The sequence below is a fragment of the Histomonas meleagridis genome, assembly GCF_020186115.1.
Source record: "Histomonas meleagridis strain 2922-C6/04-10x chromosome Unknown contig_23, whole genome shotgun sequence".
Taxonomy (NCBI): domain Eukaryota; phylum Parabasalia; order Tritrichomonadida; family Dientamoebidae; genus Histomonas; species Histomonas meleagridis.
In genome coordinates this window covers 628,879-653,543 of record NW_027150820.1, presented here as the reverse complement: position 1 = coordinate 653,543, position 24,665 = coordinate 628,879, and the positions used below count along the sequence as shown (strand labels likewise).

At 29.1% G+C, this 24,665-nt stretch overlaps 8 protein-coding genes across 8 annotated transcripts; 7 read left to right on the top strand and 1 right to left on the bottom strand.

The window, feature by feature from the left end:
- Window positions 1-2,137: 2,137 nt before the first annotated feature.
- Window positions 2,138-2,911, top strand: GO595_003810 (cilia- and flagella-associated protein; the record flags this gene model as incomplete). The annotated part of the gene is made up of 1 exon (XM_067916872.1): window positions 2,138-2,911. One exon carries the CDS (start codon window positions 2,138-2,140, stop codon window positions 2,909-2,911), a length of 774 nt encoding a protein of 257 aa, XP_067776097.1.
- A 1,017-nt stretch (window positions 2,912-3,928) lies between these two features.
- Window positions 3,929-4,654, top strand: GO595_003809 (PH domain containing protein; the record flags this gene model as incomplete). The annotated part of the gene is made up of 1 exon (XM_067916871.1): window positions 3,929-4,654. The coding sequence occupies one exon, from the start codon at window positions 3,929-3,931 to the stop codon at window positions 4,652-4,654; it is 726 nt and encodes a 241-aa protein (XP_067776096.1).
- Window positions 4,655-5,039: 385 nt separating this feature from the next.
- GO595_003808 (radial spoke head 1-like) lies at window positions 5,040-5,792 on the bottom strand (the record flags this gene model as incomplete). Its single annotated transcript, XM_067916870.1, has 1 exon — window positions 5,040-5,792. The coding sequence occupies one exon, from the start codon at window positions 5,790-5,792 to the stop codon at window positions 5,040-5,042; it is 753 nt and encodes a 250-aa protein (XP_067776095.1).
- A 109-nt stretch (window positions 5,793-5,901) lies between these two features.
- On the top strand, window positions 5,902-6,288 carry GO595_003807 (40S ribosomal protein S17-B; the record flags this gene model as incomplete). The annotated part of the gene is made up of 1 exon (XM_067916869.1): window positions 5,902-6,288. One exon carries the CDS (start codon window positions 5,902-5,904, stop codon window positions 6,286-6,288), a length of 387 nt encoding a protein of 128 aa, XP_067776094.1.
- A 1,180-nt stretch (window positions 6,289-7,468) lies between these two features.
- On the top strand, window positions 7,469-8,863 carry GO595_003806 (Transmembrane amino acid transporter protein; the record flags this gene model as incomplete). The annotated part of the gene is made up of 1 exon (XM_067916868.1): window positions 7,469-8,863. The coding sequence occupies one exon, from the start codon at window positions 7,469-7,471 to the stop codon at window positions 8,861-8,863; it is 1,395 nt and encodes a 464-aa protein (XP_067776093.1).
- Window positions 8,864-12,173: 3,310 nt separating this feature from the next.
- Window positions 12,174-16,955, top strand: GO595_003805 (Vacuolar protein sorting-associated protein; the record flags this gene model as incomplete). Its single annotated transcript, XM_067916866.1, has 2 exons — window positions 12,174-13,818; window positions 16,447-16,955. 2 exons carry the CDS (start codon window positions 12,174-12,176, stop codon window positions 16,953-16,955), a joined length of 2,154 nt encoding a protein of 717 aa, XP_067776092.1.
- A 2,691-nt stretch (window positions 16,956-19,646) lies between these two features.
- On the top strand, window positions 19,647-20,444 carry GO595_003804 (F-actin capping protein alpha subunit; the record flags this gene model as incomplete). Its single annotated transcript, XM_067916865.1, has 1 exon — window positions 19,647-20,444. The coding sequence occupies one exon, from the start codon at window positions 19,647-19,649 to the stop codon at window positions 20,442-20,444; it is 798 nt and encodes a 265-aa protein (XP_067776091.1).
- A 691-nt stretch (window positions 20,445-21,135) lies between these two features.
- On the top strand, window positions 21,136-21,711 carry GO595_003803 (ras-domain-containing protein; the record flags this gene model as incomplete). Its single annotated transcript, XM_067916864.1, has 1 exon — window positions 21,136-21,711. The coding sequence occupies one exon, from the start codon at window positions 21,136-21,138 to the stop codon at window positions 21,709-21,711; it is 576 nt and encodes a 191-aa protein (XP_067776090.1).
- Between the last annotated feature and the right edge of the window lie 2,954 nt (window positions 21,712-24,665).

Here is a 24,665-nt window from a genome sequence, read left to right as displayed (position 1 = left end):
CGACATAGAATTTCATTGGTTTGTGTCTAAAATATATATTAACATCTTTTTTTTAAGTGAAATAAATGGAAATGTAATTTTAAATAAGTCAAATGAAATTGAACTAACGAATTATAGATTTAGTTCAGATGAAGATAAAGAAGTTAAATCATTTGTAGTGGCAACTAATAAAATATAAAGTAATTTCCTGAGGATATATCTATTAATTAAAATCAACATTCTGCCTAACTAACTGCAATTTATAAAATATTTTTAATCAAATTTAAAATGAAAGTATTAATAAGCCCTTTTTAAATTTGATTAAAATAAAATACACTTTAGTTAAAGAAAATCAATATTTACTATATTTTACATGTTTCCCTTTCGATTTATATTTGTTGACTTTTGTCATTGAGATATTGGAATGTCGATATTCAGGTTATTCAATGCTGAAGTATAAGTAAAGTGATTTTCGAATTTTTTAGCAAAAGTTTCTCCTTCGTTTTGACTGATAGCTCGAGTGTTAAGATTAATTTTATTGTTTTGATTTCACATAAAAAAATAATTTGAGGGCTTTTTGCCGGCAAAAATCCCTAGATGAAAAAATCGTTGTTCAATAATATCCCAACAAGATTCCGGCAATTTCGCGAAAAAAAATTGTTTATCGATTGTTCCTTTCAAACTGCTTCTGAAGAAATTTTTGCACATCGTATTGTTTTATCTCATTATTCCAATCTTTTTAAAGAATATTTTCAAAGGACTGAATATAACCCAAAACTTATCAGGGTTCAAATTCCATACGAAATTTCAGATGAATTTCCAAATCTGATTAATTTTTTTTATGAACAACAATTTTCTACAGACATGAATACAGACAAATTAATGGACTTTTACGCAGTGTCCTTGGTATATGGAGTTTCTAGTTTATCACTCATTTTAAAAGATATAATTTTTCGGGAAATCAATTCACATAACATCTTATCGATAGTTTCACATTATAAAAATTTTACATACGATCCAAAAATGCAAATTTTGTTTCCAAAACTCACAGAAAATTTTGAAAATATGTTAAATTCGTCACTTGATTTTGCTTCGTTTATCTCTTCTAACTTTAACAGGCTTGACACGGATTCTATTCTCAGATCTCTTACACCAAAGCTTCTATCTGAAACCATACGTATCTCTAATTTTGATGATACAAAAATAGTATCGTTAATTGACAGATATTGCGAGCTTCAAAGCGAAACAAGTCATCTCGATTTTCACTACTTTCAGGACCTCATCAAGTGGGACTATGAACCTGGTGAAAATCGGAGTGATCCCTACATTCTCTTCTCGAAGTTCAACGCCGATTGGGTAAAACCGTCGACATCGCGACCGTTTATTTCGAAACTTTTGGATCAAAGGAGAAAAACGCTCAACAGTTTTATTCATGCAACAGAGTCTGTGAAAAAATTCTGTTGTAATTGGTATGCCTTTACTTGGTTAACAGAAATTCGAGAATCCCTCGGACAAGAGGAAATCATTGAAATTGATTTAATGAATTTTATTGGTACTCTTGGAAGCTCATCAAATTATTTCAACCCTATGTTATACCAGTTAATTCAACCCTATTGTTCAACACCTCTACAGGTTCAACAATATAATCGGCTCCTGTTTGATCAGGAAGCGATTTCAGATCAAAACAAATATTTCTTGAGCTGTCCATTTTCGCCAGAAGCCAACACAAATGCAATGCCTTTTGTCGGATATTTATTTACTACACAATCATTTGTACCTTCAAACTTGAAGGTTTACTTTGTTGAAAATAAACCAAAGCCATTAGTGCTTGAAACGCTTGGCTATGACGAAGACAATAAAATTGTTTATCATTCACCCAAAATTGATATAGACCCAAAATCTATGTTTGCACAAATAAAGGTGGATGTAGTACAGCCAGTAAAAAAGATCATTGTAAGGCTTGTTGGAAATAACAGTTCGGGTGGAAATATATTGCGGGTCAGACAATTTGAACTACACGGATTTTTTGTTCCAAATTGATAAATATTAGAATATTGTTTGGTTAAATTTTTTTCTTTTCTTTGTTTGCTGAGTAAATGAAAATTTTTGCTTAGGGGCACCCCACATGATGTTTAAAAATACGTTAAAATCATATTTCATGCAAGGAACAGATAGGGGAAGATATAGTTGCAGAACACTTAATGGAAATTGGTATGAAGAAAGTGTTCGTGAAGACGAAAAAATCAGAGAATTTCTTGAGAAGAAAGAACGTGGTGAGTTATTAATTCAAACAATTGGTCAAAACACAACAACTGTAAAAATGGTAAAACCTGAAGAAATGCCAAAAGATGGTTATCTTCATTTCGGAATGATGGTTCGAATAAAGAATGATGAACTTGGATGCTTTGTTGCATGTGATCCCAGTGACTTAGAGAACGAAGAAGAAAAATTGTATTCATGCACTGGCTCTAAGCAATCTGATTTTCTAGCAAGAAATGTTTGGATTTTAAAGAAATTTGAAGAGAATGATTTTCTCCAACTTCCAGAAGATGAAGGCGAAGAAGACATTGTACACTATGGTGATAAGTTTTACCTTTCGACAACTGATCAAATAGGTTCTTCGCCATTTTATCTTGCATCTACCCAATCTGACTTTATGCATTACTCACGAATTTCAAGAAAACAAATGATATATTCCACGCAACAAGAGTCATATAAATGCACATGGAGAATTTGCTGTCTCAATCCAAACGATGATTTTGATATGGAAGGAGAACCCGTTAAAATTAACTCGCCTGTTATCATTAAGCACAACCAAACAGGATCACCACTTGCTGTTCGTGATTGCCAAATACTAAATGACTATGGAAGTGAGTATGAACTTGTTGGCGCAAGAGAACCAGGAAGGAAAATGGTTTGGAGGTTCGTATAAATTATATCATTAAAAAAATTATTTTTTTAGCTTTTGTAATAATGTCGCTTTGAGCGTTTAATTCATATCATTCCATATGATCATGATTTAATGGATATGTGTATCATTAAAACACAAATGATTTATTAACTGTACAGAAAAAAACATAACAACCACCAATGCCAACAAAAAGAAGATGTGAATTTAATGAGGAGTATTACAATTATTTGTAATGGTGGTAATTCATTTGGCATTAAAGCTATATGACTCTCCTAGATATTTTCCCATCTTATGAAAAAGGATGAATCTCTTCACATGATCATTGGGTCAATGCATATCTTTAAGCACAGTCTTTCCTATGTTTGTAGTTATTTTGCTAAAAAAATAAAATTTTAAAAAATTAGGAATTTGAAAGACTTAGAAGATTTAAATTTTCATCAGATGGGTTAATCTAGAGAAAAAATTGTATGTTTTAACATATTCTGAAAAAAGGTTGGATGTTTTGTGGATGTAGTCGTGTTGTGTGACATATCCAGATTTAAAAGCCATACATATAAAGAATATATATATATATTTATATATTCTTAATTGAAATAAGCTTTAAAAAACATAAAACATATGTGAAATAATCCACTTAAATTACTTATATTTCAAGTGAAGCTATTATGGAAGATTCAAAGCATAAGGCTCAAATTTATATATCCCCTAAGTTCTCCCTGTAACATATTGTATATTAAAAATTTAAAATTTTAAATAACGCATGCGTTTTCAAAAAATATGCAAATAATCATTCTTATGTTATTCTTATACTCTGGATAATCGTTTTCTATTTGTTATTTAAAAATTAACATTAAATAAAATCGTTTCAATATTCAACAACATTTTTCATGATGTGTTTTGTAACCTGCATTTAAATTTGAATGATATCATCAAAAAATGATGTTTATTCTGTATTTTCATAAAATATCTTTCTTGTTGGGGTACACCCAGCCCAGAATTGATATGATTATCTATCTGTTTTTCAATACATTGAAAATTATGTTAAATAAACGGTTTTTATCAAACGATGGTGCATTTATCGTCACCATGAAGAAAATGGCAGGCACCATCAAGAAAAAAGGCCGTCATGCAATGCAGGGCTACAAAGATAGACAATTTGTTGTTGGCGAAGATGGACTTTTCAGGTATGGTCCCCCAGGAGACTCATCAAAATGGAGGAAGAAAATTAAATTATCAGACATATCAGAAATTGATTCCTACAATAATCCGGAAATCGCTCATTGTTTTACAATTACCAAAAAAGATGGTCGTGTATTATATTTTGCAGCAGAATCCGATCAAGAAAAATGGAATTGGATTACAGGCTTTCGTGAAGCAGTGTTAATTAATGTTTCTCCAGAGTGGTCTCCAGTTAACGAAGTTTCATTTTATAATAGTCATCAAAAATTTTTAGCATTACTCAAATTATCAAAAGTTACAATGACAAATATTTGGCGATGGCGTTATTTTTACATTGATGAATCTGAAATAACATATTTTGCAGATCCAACATTAGGCGAAAAACTTGGTCGCTTCAAAATATCTAGCGTAACAAATGTCAAGTTACTTCAAAACAAGCATGGCCGCGAGCTCGTGCTTCAAGTAGACGTTAAGCTGCCTGAGAAGCGTTCATATTTCTTTTCTCATCCTGATCCAGATGCACTTGACGAATTCAGCAAAATTGTTAATATCGACCAGCCAAAGAAGAAAAAGAGGTTTTGGTAATTTGTAGAAAAATTCTTTCATAAATTATTTCTGAATTTTTCTGTTTGCAATTTTTGGTCAAAAATATTTTCAAACGAAATAAACAAAAGTGCGATGAAACTTTTTAAAAGAATTTCAATAAAAATGATCGTTCTTTTTTTTCTGGTATTCATATTTACAATCATGTTTAATGATTTTGATTTTTAATTAAACTTTTTTCAGTTGACTTTTTGCAAATTCTTATTATTAAACCTAATTTCAAATATTAAACTGTATTGTAACTTGTAACATATTTTACTCAAAATAATGATTCTTTAGAATATGATCAACTTCTTATCAAAGGATTTCTTTTAAAAAGACAAATAAATTTAGAAAATACAAATTTATCATAAGTTAAAACGATTTATTATTCTTCGACACTCATAAGATACCATGAAGGTGTTGTATTAAGCTCGTCGAAGTCGTGTGAAAGCTCAACATCTGGCATCCATACTGTTGGATATTTCTGTGGTATTTCTTCTTCTGGTTCTATTAAGTCATCGAGATCTTCTTCCTCAATTGGCTCTTCAATATCTTCTTCTTCCTCTAATTCACCGTCAACTCGAACATACTCACCGTGTTGGGCAATGGATTTACCGGCGTATTCCCATTTTCCTCTGCCAAGCTGTTGATCATTCTGGAATATCCCTGTGTAAACAAGACCGTTTTTGAGAGTCCATTTCATCATTCCATGACGGCGACCTCTGCGGTATTCACCTTCAAAAACAGAGCCATCATTAGCAACCGTATATATTCCATGACCATGACGACGCCCATATTGCCATTCACCTTCATATGTATCACCGTTTGGATAAGTATATGTGCCTTTGCCATGACGCCACCCATCAAACCAAATACCTTGATAAATGGAAGTATCTGGATAATGCATTATTCCAAAACCATTTCGTTTATGATTAAGATATTCGCCTTCATACATGCCACCATCTTTCCAAGTATATTTGCCTTTGCCATTTCTCATTCCATTAAGATACATTCCTTCATAAACATCACCATTTTTAAATATCATTTTTCCTAATCCTGAACGCTGTCCAGCTTCATCTCGTTCGCCCTCGTATTGACCAATATTTAATTCATCATCTTCTTCTTCAATATCAGACATTTTTTGAATATGAAACCGAAAATAACGTATTTTTGGAAAATGCCATTTTAAAAACATTCAATTTTTTATGTCAATAAGGGAGACGTTTAATGTATGGCCTTTGTAGGGAATGGGTCGAATCAGGACTAAGACAACAAAAAGAGCTTCACGTCTCATTATCGAACGTTTTTATGGTCAACTTAGCTTTGATTTTCAAGACAACAAACGTGTATGTGATGAAGTTGCAACAATTCCATCAAAGAGAATGAGAAATAAGATTGCAGGTTATGTTACTCATTTAATGCGCCGCCTTGAACGTGGTCCAGTTCGTGGAATCTCGTTTAAACTCCAAGAGGAAGAACGTGAAAAACGTGATAACTGGATGCCAAAAATTTCACAACTTGATCAACCAACCATCAGCGTTGATGCAGACACAAAAGCCATGCTTGCTTCGATTGGCCTTGACAAAATGGAAGGAGTTGTTGTTAGGGACAATGTTCGTCGTCAACGCAAATAAATAATCATTATCTTTAAACATCAAAATGCTACAAATATTTTTTTTTATTTCCGATTTAGACTTTGGATGAACATGTTTTTAAAAATAAAATTTATGTTTTGCTGATTCTAATTATTTTCAAATGTTAAAAATTATGTGAAAACTTAGTTTTATTTATTATGAAAAATTAATACGTCAATTGTTTCTTTTAAGAGAATGCGAAATTATTTTTAAAAATCAAATTTTATTCATAAAAATTTAACGCTGTAAAAGTCGCATAAAAATCCATAAAATTCAATAATGTCTCTTTGGAGATCCACTGATCCACTAATTGGGAAAGTGATTGGAGGTGCTATTTTTGATAGAAATGGAATGGTTTGGTCTTCTACTCCAGGTTTTTATCCTAAACAAAAAGATCTGGCTTCACTCATTGAAGCATTTAATCAAAATTCATATGGAAAATATAAAGGAATTTATTTTCAAGGAGAAAGGTATGCAATAATAAATGTAACTAATAAAGTAATGATAGGGAAGAAAAATTGCAAAAACTTTGTTGTTGCAAAATGCTCTGATTTTTATATTGTTGGATTTGATGATATGCAAATCCCATTTGAAAGTTGTTATGATGCAGTAATTTCACTTGCATCATCATTGGAAAAAAACAATTCATTTGAAAATTAATTCTACTTAAAGAGGTATTAAGGATTCGAAATTACATGCTTTTTCATTCTGAAACTATATGTATATATGTATATATATGTATATATTTCAACAAGAAGAAAAAGTTGGGGGTACTAATTTGAAGTGAAGTCGAACGACGTTAACGGCATAAAACAAGTTTTCAATTCTCTCTAAAACTTGAATCGACCAGCTATCAATAGAAATTTTAACGATTACACGGGTGTCATTTTCAAATAGTGTACTTTACAAAAAAAACGATATATCTTTAAATAAAAAGTTGACTTCATATCAAATTTTGAATTCGTTGTAAAATATTAAATATATAAACACAAATATTTTATTACTTTTTTATTATATCAACTTTTTTATTTAATTTTTAATGAAAACAGCAATAATATACCAAAGAATTTTCATTACATTTATTAAACATCCATACAAAAACCAAAATTTCTGTTTTATTTTGAGAAGCGATAAAGAAACCACCTCTATCGACAGCCAAAGTTAACCACACCGCACCTTCATGGAGATTGATCAAGATCTTCCTGAGCCATCAAACATCGATGCTTCTCATGAGAAAGATCGTAAGCTCTCAATTGGAGCTGATGGTCTACCTCATAGTCCAATTAATCCTCATGAAGAAGGACCACATGACCATGAAGACCTTCAAAAGCTTGAGGAAGAAGAAAGTCCAGAAACATCTGAACAAGCTCCTAAAGTTTCAGCTGTTGCAACAGTTATGAACCTTCTCAATTCAATGATTGGTGCAGGTATATTAAGTGTTCCAAACTCGTTCATTAACTGTGGTATTTTTATATCTATTTTAATTCTTGTTATCATGGCTGTCCTTTCTCTTATAGCTACTTTCATGGTTATTATTTTAGCACATAAAAAAGGCGCTACAGGTCTTAGTGAACTTGCTTTTAAGATTTTAGGCAAACCTGGCTCACTTTCTCTTTCAATTTTAAACCTATTATTCTTAATCACTGCACTTACTTCATATTTAATTCTTGCAGGTGACAGTTTTTTTTCATGGTTCAAACTCGGTGGTATTGACTTAGAGTCCTCTACGTGGATTCGAGCCATTTCCATTTTAATATATGCCGTTGTACTTCCAATCGCATTAACAATTCCACGGAACATCAGCTTTCTTCAATACTTTTCCACTGCCACAGTCTTCTGCGTCACCTTCTTTGTTGTCGTTATTATTTACAAGAGCATTGATTTCATGGTTAAAAATCATGGATTTGAAGCGACAGTTACATATGCCAAATTTGACATCACTGCGTTCTCCTCTCTTTCCATTTACGGACTTTCCTTTGCATTACCAGCAGTTGTTTTACCACCATTACGATTATTCGATACAAATATCAGGAAGCGGAAAATTGTTTCCACCTTTTCCATTGCCATCTGTGCATTTTTAGTTTGTATTTCCGGAGTTTTCGGGTATTTAAACTTTGGGACTAGTTGCGATGGAAATGTATTGAAATCATTTCCTGATAATGACATTGTTATCATCATTGTCCGCGTTGCTTTCTTTATCATTGTTTCCTGTGCATATCCGATGGTTTCGCAAAGTGTGATGGGCGCATGGGATCAACTTGTGTTCAAGGATAATTCACCAGAACGACTTCCATGGGGCAAAAGGGCCTTAGTACTGTTCCTTACGCACATTATAGCATTGCTGTTAGCGATGTTCTTGCCGACTGCTAAGCCAATTCTTAGTGTTGGTGGAGCACTCGGCGGATGTTTGGTTGACTTTGTCTATCCGGCATTGTTTTGGCTGTTCACACACAAGGATAAAGGCTTCGGACACTGGAAAAATATATTGTGCATACTATTGGGGATTTTTGGCCTTGTCGCTGCAGTAATCTCTACTTATCAGGGAGTATTAGATGCAATTAACTCTTTTAAATAAGAAATAAAAATTCTTTAGTGTATATAATGTTGAAATTTAAATTTGTTTTGTAGTTGAATAAAAGTACTCCAGTTTTTGAATATGAATACGATGATTTTCCATTCATTTTACTCTATCGGAGGAGGCAAATGAAAAAAAAACCGTGATAAAAATCATTACTTTGTAATAATAAATAAAGAATTTTTACTATTGGTTTTTGGTAGAGCTATACTAATTAAATAATGCTGTATATGTATTTGAGCATTTGTGTGTTCTATAGGTTTTAGCATGAGGTACCCTAAATCGTTAATAGCTGCTGGTGTTTTAAATTTGATAACTTTTTAAATTAAATTCAATCGTACATATATTTTCGTTCATTTTTTCTCAAATTCTCGAAAATTATTCAAAAAAAAATCATTTAAAATATAGCTGTTCATTTCAATCCATGAATTTATGAATTTTTTCTGATAGATTTGCAGATAATTAGAAGGGGATCAGTCCCCACCAATTTATTCGTCACTTTTCATTTCGATAAGTGGAAATAAAAATAGAAATATCTTAATAAATAATTTATAAACTACAAAAAATTTATAAATTTTAAGCGATAAAACATGAATAGATAATTTCTAAAATTCAAATTCTTTATGAAATAGTTCGGTTTCCATTAAATCAAAAAAGTTACAGTCGAAATACTGCAAGTATAATTTCAAATATGAATAGGACTAACTCTCTCATATTCAAATATTTGCTATAATCCTTGTGTTGAACTGCTGATTAAAAAGACATTTTCATTCCATTAATTGGTTGATCAGATTCGAATCGGATGTTTTATTTTATCAGCTTAACGACTTTATTCTTCACATAATTACGACCGCCGGTCATACTATTGTCAAAAAGTAGAATGAACAATCAAGTGAAATCAATACATTTGATCAACGTATCCTTCCTCTACAAATATTGGATCGATATTATGAATATGTATCATTATTACATTGGAAATTTTGTTTTTCTTTTTTGATGCACAACGTCAACAATTTTGAATCAGTTGCATTCAATTGTTTACTTCACATTAACACAATTTTTTCAATGCTGTTGATAGCGGTTTACATCAAATTCCTTCAGAAAAATTCAATGATTCAGAAAAAAGTTTATCAAAAAGATGATGAATTGAAAACAAAAGAAAACAAAAACGAAAATATTTTTGTATTTGTATTTGTTCTTTTTTTCATGCATTCTTATCAAATAATTTTCAATTATGATAATTCAACGCTTTTAATCGAAAATGATGATGATTCTAATAATATAAATTCTTATGCAAATATAACTGAAAATATTATTATTGGTGAAAATATTACTATAATTCCGGGTAGCGCTATTATTGAATGGCCAATAGTTTGTGTTAAATTTAGTAATTCAGTAACAAAAACCGGGTCCGCAGCATTTTCAAATTGTTATAATTTGACACTTTGACATTTGGCACAGGATTAACAAGTTTTGGAGATAATTCATTTGCAAACTGTATATCGATAATAAATATTACAATTCCAAATTCAGTTCAATTCATTGGAACATCAGCATTTTCATGTTGTTATGGGTTAAAGATATTAACACTTTGCACAGGATTATCAGTGATTGCAAATGGTGCATTTTCGCAATGTTATAATCTTCAATGTATTTATTTTTATGGTATTTCACGACCATCGATTGGAGAAAGTGCATTTTTTTCAGTTAACGCAACAGTTCTTACATATCCAACATATGATGATGAAAGATTTGGTCCATTTACAGTGAATGATTATGAAGGAGGAGTCTGCATACCATTGTTTACACATTCATTTTCAAGTTCAAATACATATACACAATCAAACACATATACACAATGAAACACATATATTCAATCAAACTCATTCAGTAAATCATATACATTCACTAGGTCGAATACATTTATAAAATCACTTCAAAGTTATTTAACTTTATCATTTTCTTATATAATAACCATTTCAGTATCTATTACTCATTCATTAACTGTTTATGAAACGCAAATAATATCATTTTCATTATTTTTAAGTAATTCAATGTTTTCATATATTGAAACTAAATTTATTTATTTATTTATTATGATTACACATTGTTATTTATACAACATATTATAATTATTATTCAAATTTCTATACATATATTAATATAAATGAATTCCTCAGTAATGATAATAATATTACATCAATTATTATTATTGTTTGTGTTGTTATTATAATTATAATTATTATAACACTACTTGTCGTATTACTGATTCGAACTCGAAACAAAAAATCAGAAAATATTAAAAACGAAAGTTCAGAAGAAAATGTCAACAAAAAAGAAACCACGAATACATTTGCAACAGGAATTTCTATATCAACAATTGAAGAAGATCCTTTTGCTGATGATTTCAAAGAAGATAAATTTATTGTGCAAATGTAATTTTATTGAAATATTAAATTAGCAATAAAAGAAATATATGCGATATTAAAGCCATTTTCTATTTTTAGAATAAACATTAAATTTCTTTTAGATATGTTTTTATATCATTAATTTTAATTTCAATAAAAAGAAATGCATTTTAAAAAACATTGAAAGAATAAAAAAAAATTGCATTTTTTGCGCATTATATATATATATATATTATAAATTATTATTAATCTTTTCAACTTTAACTATTTTTTATTCCTTCAAGTATTTAAAGAGAATTATTACTCAAAAAATATTTTATATTATTACCTTCTAATTTGCTCAAAAAATATTTGTATTCTATAGAGCTACCTTGAAAAATTTTTCTGCCCTGGGAAATAAAATTAAAAATAAAACATTTGTTGTACTGTGAATGTGTGTGTTGGCCATGTATATAGAGCACATCCTTCAATTGATGAGCCTTTAGATACATCAAGTGTACCAAATGCTGCATTTTCATATAAATCTGATGTCATAACATATTTTACTGATACACCATCAAAAACATAATCATTTTGAAATGTTGGTGATGTATTACCTTTAAAATATATACATGCAAGATTAGAGCAGTATTGAAATGCAAAATCACCAATTGTTGTTACATTTTCACCAATGATAACTCTTTCTAATGATGAAATGATTTTTTTTTAAGATTAAAATAGTTATCATTTTTAAAAATAATATCATAATAGGTTATCTAAAAATAGGTAATCATCATGTAATAATACTTGATGATTTAATTTGAACAGATACCTCCATAATCAAAACGAAGATCGATTTTTTGCAAAAAATTAAAGCGGTTTATTCGTATAGAAAAAGTGGAACTAAAACCAAAAATTGGAAAATGCTTAAACCAATTTTTTCGCTAACAAATACACTTCTAAAGACTTTGGCAAAGAACTATGTTAGCGGAATCAAAATTGATTCACTTCCAATCTGGAAAGGTGAAGCAACTATTGATGATATTGACTTAAATCCAAATGGTTTAAACAAAGTTATCTCAGAATCAGGTGGCACGGTAAATATCAAAAAAATCACCACATCAAGGCTTTCTGTTAAAATTCCATTATTTTCTGCTGGTGTTAATCCTTTAACTTTTGAATTACATTCTGTTGATATTCGAATTGGAATTGAAGATGTTGAAGAGCAAAAAGCTCAAGAGCCTGAACTTGAACCTCCTACTTCCAACGTAGAGCAAAAACAAACGTTTTTAACCAAATTAACATCAAATATTTTAATACAAGTTGATGGCATATTTTTCCAATTAGAGATCAAAGGAATTCTTATAGAGCTTATAGTTCAAGATTTTAGCCTACAATTTACTCCAACCGATACAATTATCAAAGGAAAAAAAATTCGAGGATCAATAATTTGTAACAAAACAAGACTTTCTTTATTAGCAGATGACCTTGATATAGTTGTTCATATCGTTGAACCGAATTCCACAAAAATTAAAATTACAAATCTTACTGCCAAATTTTCTGATAACATTGAAAGCGAAAATCCGATTTTCTTCGATTTAATTCCTTCGCCAATATCAGCAGACATTGTTATTAACGATAATAATAATATTTGTGTAAAATCATCGACACCAATAAATCTTTTTGCCCAATTGGATATAATTCCATCTGTAATTAATATTATCAACAAATTTGCAGCTCCACCACAACCAGGTTTTTCTCCATTACCAAATCTTGAGATTGATGTTAAAGATATTAATATCAAAGTTAGTTTAGTAACTTCACTTGATGCCATTATTCAAATTGGATCTGCTAAGATCAAAGATGGTGAATTTATTGTATCTGCTGTAAATATTCAAATTCAATATCTTGATCAAGTTCATACAATTATTGATTCTCTTGATATTAAAGGTAACCTAAATCAAGAAAATCGTCGTACTAAAGTTGGTGTTGATATTGACTCATTTCGTATTTCAGTTCCAGCACAGAAAGAACTTCTTGAAGTGCTTAAGTCCATTAAAATACCCGAAATTGGGGCACCCCAACAGATCGAAACGGTCGCTCCTGAGTATGGGTTTGAAGATCATTCATTATCATTTAATGAATTACCAAATCTTAAAGTCATGTCACGTTCCATTGAATTTGAATTTGACACGCCAATTATTCCAACTGGTTTTATTTTTGATGATTCGATGAAACGCGCCAAATTACAATTACGTATATATGAGCCAACATATAATACATTTATAGCGTTATGTTCATTTGAATCTAAATCATCTATTATATCATTTCGAATACCAGAAGAACAATTAATTCCTGGATGTCGATGGCAAATCTTATTTCCTGAGCCATTAACATCATTTCCTAATATTGTTCCTAATTCAGTATTACGATATCAAACGTCAATACGCTTAAATGAAGTGAATGAAATCAAAATTAATGTTCAACAACTTTTAATATCATTAGAATCATATAATTTCCCAATTGCTGCCATATCATTAAATAGTATTAAATCTAATTTCGAATTAGGTCCATTTTCTATTATAAAACTTTCGACATCTTTAGGGATATCAATTTTATTATCGAATATACGGAACTCAACAATGTCATCTATCTTAGATATACCGAATTTAATATTAGAATTTTCGAAACTTCCTGAAATTAAAGATTTATTATTAAGTGTTAATTGGTATACTAATTCATTAACAGGGAAAATATTACAAAATTCATATTCATGTTTTAATTCATCATTATCTTTAAGGATACCGACGATTAATGTTAATTTTGTACCATCATTAATATTTGATTTTATTAATTTCTTAAATAATTTCTCTGTTTCAGAGATTATACCATATCGAATTAAGAACAATTGTAACATGTCATTTTATTATCAAATATCTGATATAAATGAATTAGTTACAATTGAATCATATAAAGAAAACACAATAATTTTTAAGCCTAATCAAATGCATTATATATATTTTCCAAGTTTCTTCACTAAAATCATATTTAATACTACCGGTATATATCATTTAAATGATGATTTCTATGTAACTGTTGAATTAAATTCATCATATAGTTATGAATTAAATATATTATCATCATATCAATTTGTTAATAAACTTCAAACAAACTTAGAAATAAATATAAATGATAATTTGTTTGATAAAGTACTTCAAAATAATGAAAAACTTTGTATTATTAAACAATCATTTTTAAATATTAAAATTCGATTACCAAAAATCACTGATTGGTCAAGTGAAGCAAATATTAATGAAGAAAATGATTATATCTTTTCAACAGATGTAATGAATATGTTACCATCCAATTATTTATGTATGCCGACATTTTCATGTTTAATGAAATATAAAAAGAAAACTTTTTATTGTAATAATGAAACATATCATCAAATCATTAAATATAATTTTGTGCCAATTTTAGGAATCCAAAATAATTTAGATATTCGATTAATCACATCTATCGGTAGTATTCCACCAAAAGTATTTTTAAACATATCATCTATTCAAAATAATCAAATTATATTAAATAATGAACATATTATTGATTTAAATTTCCCATTTAAAAAACCTATAAATTTAATAATGGAAGGTATTCCAATATTAATAAATTCATTACCAAATAAAAACGTTTTAATAATATCTCCATTATATATCTTTAAAAATAAAACAAATGTTCGTTTATACTTTAAAGTATATAACTTAACAGAAACTATAGTCGAATCAGAACAAAAAGTTCCATTAATGTTTAATGGTGAAGTTCAATGGATATCTATAGGTTATGATGACAATGAAAACATTTGTTATTCTGCACCGATACCAATTCCATCTAAAAAAGAATTTACAATCAAAACATCATTTGGAAGTTTATTTTTGTTTGCTTCATTTACTGAAACTAGAGCTACAATTAAATCAACGACAATAATTTTAAATGAATCTAAAGAAACAATTTATGTAAAGCCTTCATCTAAAGTTGATCCTGGATCAAGAATCCAATTATTAACTTGGAGAACTAAATATCCTTCAGCTTCATTTGGGTTTTCACGAAATGTTGGATTTACAAAACCTATAACATTATCAACAACCGAATTATTAAAGCGTAAATTCGTAATGAATGAAATAGGTCAATCATTATATTATTTAACATATTCATTACAAAGTACTATTAAACCATATTTAATTATATTTCATCATGATCCTTCACCACCATTAATTATCATAAATGAGTCATTAATTAATTATCAAATATATTTTAATAAGAAAACTATATCAATTACACCAAAGAATAAAATTTTTCTACCAAAAATTCCGGAGATATTAAAAATCGGAAATATTGGTAATGATCCATTTACTATATCATTATTATATCCAATCGAATCAATCATACGACAAAATAATACTGAGTTATATGTACGAGTCGAAAAAAGAGCTAATCAAGTAATAGTAACATTTTCACAAACATATTTATCACCAATACCGAAATATCCACAAATTAAATTATCATTTTTTATCTCCACATTTAAGATATATTTCTTTAATGATTTCATTAATCCTGGAATACCAATACATTCATATACTATTACTATATCACCATTAGCTTCTAATATTATCATAATACCAAACACACAAATAGAAATAAACTTTTCATTGGATACATTACAAATAGATAACATCCAAAATTATCAAAAATTCCCAGTGATTATACGTAAATCAACAGATTTACCATTAGTTCAACTTACAGCTAAATTCATGAATCAATTTAACGAAGGTTTTATCATTGATAATATGAACTTTAATTTACAACCATTACATATATCTATTGAAGAAAATCTTGTTCGTTTTGTATTACAATTAATTACATTATTAACACCAACAACAAATAAAATCGAAATTGAGAATGATATTAATGATGATAAAATCCAAAACAAATTAATACCTTTATATATTAAAAATCTTTTATTTAATGAAACAAAAATTATTTTATCTTTAGCTACACAATCAATAATTAATGCCGATTTCCAAAAGATTCCAATATTTTTAAGCCAATATTTAATTAATGATATCGAATTATTTCAAACGAAACTTTTCCAACAATTAATATTCCATTATGTATCAGACGTATTAGCTGCAATCCCTTCAGTAATTGCTTCATTATCTTTAATCGGTAACCCTGCAAACATCGTAAATAAATCAATTGCAGGCGTAAAAGAGTTCTATAATCAAGCGTTCTTAATGAGCGATTCTTTATTGTTTGGTATAGGAAAAGGTTCAATGAACTTATTAAAGGGTGTAACAACTGGTGCACTCGAAGGTTTCGTCGGATTCACAAATACACTCGAGAAAAGTTTGTCGAAGTTTAAGTTCTTCGATGAAGAACCAAACCAAAGAGTGATCGACGAATTGGCGCACGCTATCTCCGGTATGGTGACTTTGCCAGTAAGAGAATTCCATCAACAAGGAGTACCGGGTATATTTAAAGGAGCAGGAAAAGGTATTTTGGGTTTGGTGACAGTGCCTGCAACTGCCTTCTTTTCGATATTAAAGAAAACAGGAGTGATATTGTTGGATAAAGTAGGTGACGAAAAAATTGAAGAGGATTTAAGATTGGAAAAAGAGGCAAAGGAATTGCCGACGTTTACTATCGAATAAAACTATCTATTGTTTGTAATCTTTTTTATAAACAAAATTGTTGGCTATGTTAGTGGTGAAATATTATAATCATTATTGAGAAAATGTGAAATGCATAAAAAATGGAATTTAGACTATTGAAATGTATGTTTTCGATTTTTATTAATAATACTTTTTCTCAAAAACTTTCAGACTAAATCCAAAATGACGATGCTTTTTGATATATATATATATTATATAAATTTGGTAAAAAAATTAATCATGGGTAATTATTTGCCTACATCTGTGATATAATTAACGCATACATTGAAATACTGCATGTAAAGTATTCAAAACCATTTTCTGCCGTTTTCTGTGTTGTATTGTAAAAAAATTTTAACATCGAAGCACTTCGCTTGTTTTTTCAGCATTACCATGTATTCATCCTTCAACATTCTCTTCTCTTCCAGAATTCCTGTGTTATCTGCTTCAATTATTAATAATAAACCAATTATTTTCAAAATACAGAATAACTTTCTTCTAAAACGCAATAAAGTAATAATAAACATTAACACACATAAAAATAATGCCATTTCACTGGAATGCCATTAAAAATATTATCAAACATTTAATGCATTTCATTGTATGGCACAACGCAATCATATGTTATAACTGAATACATTTATTACGAATACACAGTTATATACTATACGACATACTATAGTTATTCCATGAGTTTCTTCACTATAGGGTATTCATCCTCTAATGTGAACAAAAGTCCAATTTCAACTGCTGCTCTCATGGGTATAATATGCGGCGCTGTCGCATTCGTGTTCCTTGTGGTTGGTATTGCTCTTTTCCTTGTTAAAAATAACAAGAAGAAAGATATTTCTTCGAAAAAATTCGAATTCAAAGATACAACAAATTCTTCAACGCCTTTGGTTGAAGAAGTAAATAATGGGCTTGAAAGTTTGGCAAAAGAAGATGAGGATCAATGGATTTGATGTATTCAAGCTTCGTTTTTGCCAGAAAAAATTCAAAAGACGATTTCATCCGATATTTTGAAAAAGTATTTTGTGTCAAATATTGAATACTTTTCAATACTTCAAGCATGTTTTTGATAATAATTTCTCGTATCAGGTTACAACTTTTCAATATGTTGGCGTTTTTTTATGACAAAATCCAGAATGTCAAAATCTTGAAAATCTTCTGCAGTTCAATTTCAAACAAAGTTAGACAAATGACTTCATAAAAATGGAAGAGCTCGAAATGCAATTTGAACCTCGACTCAGAGTTAGATTCGACATCTCAGGAGGATATGATGGAAAACCATCAATGGGTTTTTGGAAAAACCAACATCTTGAATATGATAAAGGAATAGGTTATTTCCAAAGGGAGAAAGATGTAAAGGCTTATTCACCAAATGGAAATAATCATGCTGACCACGTGCGGACTCCTTGGTAGACCATTTAAATAACATCATTAATTTCACTTTAAAGCGAAATCGATTGATTTTTTTCACTTTGTAAAAAATTAACATAAAAATGTATTTTTATATTAGTTGGTACGTAAACGTTATTAAAAAAAAGTTCGAACTAAAATAAAAAAAAATAATTGTGAAAAATTGAAAATAATAAATTACAATAACTTCATCATGGAATTTAATTTAAATTTCATAATTTAATTTTAATTTCATAATTGCAAGTAGAAAGAAAATTCTCTTTACATTAGAGAGAATTAATGAATTTGAAGATTTGAAGCGGCCGTTTAAAAAAAAATCAAAAAATGCTTCAGATCACTGGAATTTCTTTGGATGAAGAAGCTAATTTTCATAACCAAGCATATTTTCATTTCAAACCAATTAAAACTAATTTTGCGTTACCAACAATGACTAAACCATTACATAATCCTATATTTTGCACTAAATGTGGTAAAATAGGCCACTCTGAAGATAGGTGTTCAAACATTCCGCCTTCAGCTGAAGAAATTATGGAAATTATGAATCGTGATTTATCTTCAATTCTTTTTTCATTGAACTCTAAGGAATATAAATATGACGAATATGGCCCATACAAAGAAGATAGTTTCGACGAACCTGTTCCGACTGAGTTTAACTTCAAAAACTCAACTTTTTGTTTAAATTGTGGTGAAACAGGACATTTAGCAAATAATTGTCCACACGCAAAGATGTCTCGTTTAATCTTTGATTTAGGAAACTATTTTAAACCCGATCACAAGATTTCAGGATTAGATTTCCGAAATGCTTTTCAACAATACTGGTGAAATCAGCTACAAAGACAAATTTTTATATTTAAATAAAGATGTTATAGATTTTAAATAAGGTTTTTCGCAAGTGAAAATACTATAATCGTTTCAAATAAGAATAATAATTGGTAAAACTCAAAATAATAAATGTTAGTACTTGACACCAGTTAAATGTAAAGAACAAATAACACAATAACATGTAAAATTCGTTATGTCCACAAATTAAAAGATACACGTTTTTATTTAGTATGTTAACATTATCTATTCGACAAAGTATGTAAACCTCCGTAGCTCAACGGTTAGAGCATAGGACTTTTAATCCTGGGGTTGCGGGTTCGAGTCCCGTCGAAGGTGATTTTTTGTTTTTTTTTTATTTTTTAATATTTCGTCTTGTTGGTGGATTTTTATTAAGCTTTTATGTAAACAAGTGAAATTGAATTTTACAAAACCGATTCCCTTTATTCAGAGATGAAGCAAACACAGATAATAAGCGAAATTCTTTCTGAAGCACCACCAGGAGAATACAAACAATGTGAAGCTGCCCTTAAAGGACTTCTGCCGAAACAAAATTCATTAAAAGAAGCTACAGAAGCCACCGAATTGCAATGGAATCTTTCACAGTATACTTATGTTCCATTCAATACACACAGCGCAATGTTATGTGCTGAAGCAAGATTACCTGATGGAAGTTTCATTGATCCTGTCACCTTACAGACATTTACATATAATTTAGATAAAAAAGCTGCAACCAACACAGGAAAAACTGTTCAAGGATCTCCACTCCGCAATCTCATACAAGAAAAAATCAGTGTTTATGGTTTAAATTCTTATGGACATTATTTTGCATGTGGAGCGTTTGATACCAAAGATCAAAAGGTTCAAGTCATATTAAGGAGTTCATCAATCTCGCTCGAAAATTACCGAACAGGCAATGTAATTGCTAAATATTTAGTTGATCCATCCAAATTGGAAGTCAAGGGAAGAATTCAAACACTCCAACACTTCTTCGAAAATGGAAACGCCGTCTGCCAATACGGAGTCAACCTTGATAAGAAGTTGTCTGGTAAATCGCCAGAAGAAATCTCGAACTCATTCATGGAAGCAATCATCGAATTCGAAAATAACTTCTACGACGAATACATAATCGGTCTGAGCAAGATTGGTGATGAAGGGCTGAACCGCCTCAGGAGGAAATTGCCAGTTACAGCTACTAAGATCAATTGGGAAATTGAACTCACTACTGGAGCGTCAATGCAAAACCAATAAAAATCTGAGGGAAAGTTTTTGTTTTTTAGTATGTGTTGCAGTTTGCTTCAACAATTTTGATTGTTTGGGGTTTTGTATTTTTATTGAAATCAACCCATTTCAACAATTATTTTGTGCATTATTTTAAGTAACACTTTGTTTTGGTGTTGTTCATTTTTTATTGTTTACTTGAATTTTTATTAAATAAATCATTTTATATCTAAAAAACAAAATGTACTTAAATGTCCATCACTTGTTATTTTTAATTTCATATTCCTAAAGTGTGAGATTATTTGAATCACACATCTATATATTTAGATGCAGAGACCAAGAAACAATTATACATGAAATTTTGAACTTGAATGAAAGTGATTGATTTTTATTTAAAATATTCATCATTTTAAATATATAAAAAATTATCTATTTATGAAACGATTTAAGATCAATTCGTCAAAATAGCAATTTTTTATGTATATCGTAGATTTCTGCAACTGTTAATTAAATTTGCGATGTTCTGCCTTCTTGAGGATCATAAGATAGGATTGAATATAATTTGATCGTATAAAGTGCCATCTAACATTGTGGCGGTAAAAATTGTCAGCATTTGACAAAAATCAATCTATCGGTTACTTTAAAAAGTCAATTTAAATGACAATTCATTTGAATATTATATTGAAACTTCGGGGCATCCCATAATATCTCCAAAAAAGTCATGGAAGAAAAAATCAAGTACAAAGTCGCATTTATTGGAGCTAGTCATACAGGGAAAACAAGCATAGTATTTAGATGTTCTAAAGACACTTTTGATGAAGATAATGTTCCAACAATTGGTGCTGCATTTATTTCTAAAGACTTTGTTTTGGATGACAACAGATCTATTACATTAAATATTTGGGATACTGCTGGACAAGAACTTTACAGAAGTTTGGTTCCGAAATATTTACAAGGGGCAGCAGCCATTGTTGTTGTTTTTGATATTACTGAGCCAGACACATTCGAAGTAGCCAAAGAATGGATAAGAGATGAAAGAGGAAATCATGATAATGATGTTATTTGGTATCTTGTTGCAAATAAGTGCGATCTCGACCCAGAAAATGAACTTACAGAAGCCAGTGAATATGCAAAGCAAAACAACATCCTTTTCATAAGAACATCAGCAAAAACCGGACAAAACATAGATGTTCTTTTTGATACAATTGCTCACAAAATTCCAACTAACAGAAGCAAAGTCACAAGTGAGCTTGATATCAGAGGAGACGGAAAAAGAAACGGGAAAGATTGTTGTTAAAAAAATTTTTTTCTAAACGTTAAATAACTAGAAAGTGTATTACTGTCACTTTTGGTAAACTTTTTAAGAGCATCCTATCGATAACCGCTGTCACATTTGGTTCGAATGGTGTACATGCACTTTTTTATAATGCGCACAATTTTCAATTACCTGCAGGCTGCTAAAGCTGTGCTTATAATGAAATTTCATTAAATCAATTATTTCCACACAATCATTTCCAAATGCGTATATAATTGTTGTTTTAAATAATTTGAAGAATTTCCATGAAATAAATTTCAAAAAGCCAAATAAATATTATCTTCAGCATTAATATTAATTCCTTCTTGTTCAAGAATTAATTAAATTATTTCTGTGTGACCATTTTTATATGCTAAAATAAGTACTGTATCAAATAATTTCCAAATGTTATTTTGAGACACTAAAAATATGTTTTCAACTACTGCGAGGTTTTCCTTATTCAGCATTTTTTAATGCAAGAATAATGCCAATTGGCATGATGAAAGTAATGCATTCGCAATAGCTTTGCGTGTATGCACCAACGGGTTTAAGTCTCATTAATGTCCAGAGCATACCATTTATGTTATTGTTGGATTAAACATGTATGAGATACCAGAACAATCATTTTCATCGACGCACTGAGTATAATGTTGATTCTGTATCAGTAATTCGCTATGGATCCCCCAATTACATTAGGTAACAATTTTGCAATAACTGAAGGATCAATATTTTTCTCATGTGAATCAATAATAGCACCCAATTTCAATGAAAATTTGCAAAGTATTGGATCTTCAGCATTTGCATCATGTAATGTAATAAAAAATATTACAATTCCATATTTAGTTTCAACAATTTATTCATATGCATTTTCATCATGTGTAAGTTAGAATTATGAATTTTTGGAGAAAAAGTGAATCACATTGGATCAATTGCATTTTCATCATTAATTAATCTTAAATGTATTAACTATTATGGTAAAACTGAGCCAATAGCTATAGCAAATAATGTGTTTTCATGTGAATCAACTAATTGTGTTGTAACATTACCAATATATACAGGTAATGATCCATTTGAGTTTAAGTACTTAAAGGAACCACAACACAAGATTGTATCACAATGTCAACACTCACATTCACATTAGTAAGAACTAATACATTTACACTAAGTATCACATTTAATAAATCATTTCATCGCATAACATCAATTACTATAATTTATTTGTTTTCATTCACACAAACATTTTCCATTTATACATTTTAAATGATAAATGCATTTATTCTTTATTCGATTGAATCAACATAGATTTATACAGAAATTATTTCCTATGAATACACAGTCATTATTAATTCCGCATATTTCCAATTTTATTCATACTTCTTTATAATTTATAATAAAGATTGTGAAATTCCTGAAATAACAAACTTTTATATAAGTTTTTCATTTATTTAAAATATTTAAGCACACGAACTAAATGATGTCAACATAACATTTTATCTTAAAACTAAAAGGTATTACATTAATGAAAGCAACATGTTTTTTGTTTGGGATAAAATTGTTTTTCCATACGACCGTTTATAATGAACGTTATGCCTTTGGAAGACTGGCAGAGCAAATATAGAATTATATTCAAATCACAATGTCAGTAGTAATGCCGATTATGAATGTACTCATACCTCAAATTAAATTTAGCAAGTTCACATTTAATAATAAAAAATATCCAAATCATCAATACCATTATAATGTCAAAAAAAGTTGTAATAAGCACATGAGATTTTGCTACGTAGCAAGCAGGCATACGAGCGTTTATAAAGTCATGTTAATTATATTAGTATTAGGAAATACATGCTTTCTTAAGCAATTGAATTTTATTACTGATGAATGCATGATCAAATATTCTCTATATTATTCACATTTTTCAAAATTCTTTGATATTTTTTTACAACATAGAAAAAATATTTTTTTCTATTTTCTAAATGTTTTGAAATTTTTTATTATTTTCTTTTTGCTTATGTTTATTTACCTTTTTATTTATACTTTCAAAAAATGTAATATCAACAAAACAAAATATATTCAAATTATATCTTTGATATTTTTTTTATTTACCAAAAATTCATTTCAATTTGTTTATTTTAATGAAAATCGAACACTAATATTAAATAATGAAAAGGATTTTTCAAATGATTATAAAAATCATCAAAAGTCAGCACAACATTTAATCATTGAAGGAATTAATACAATACCAAGTAGTGCTTTTGGACAATGGAATTCATTATCTTCAGTTCAAATTGGTAAGTCTGTTTATACAATTGGGCAAAATGCATTTGTAAGTTGTACAAAATTGGAAATTGTTGAATTAGGAGAAGTTTTAACAACAATTGGAAACTATGCATTTCAAAGTTGTACTAATATAAAAAATATTGCAATTCCAAAATCAGTAACATCAATATCAACAAATCCATTTTTATATTGTTCAAAACTTCAATTTATTTATGTTTCCAAAGAAAATTTATATTTTTCTAATTATGAAAATGATGGAATTTTATATGATAAAAAAATTGAAAAATTAATTTGTTATCCACCAGGAAATTTAACAAATTCATTTACAACATCAAATTCAGTTATAACGATTGGAGAACATGCATTTGAATCATGTTCTAATTTAGAAACAATTGTTTTGGGAGAAAATGTTAAAACAATTAAAGAGTATGCATTTCATTCATGTTCTAATTTAGAAACAATTATTATTAGAGAAAATGTTAAAACAATTGAAGAGTATGCATTTACTAATTGTGATTCACTTAAATGTGTTTATTTTAATGGTAATGAATCGCCAACAATTAAAAATGCATTTTCTACTATTAAAATTCCATATGTTCTGGTACCTGCATCATATAATGGTGTAAAATTTGGTAATATCGAAGTATTCAAAGGAACATTTATTGAAGAATGCATCCCAC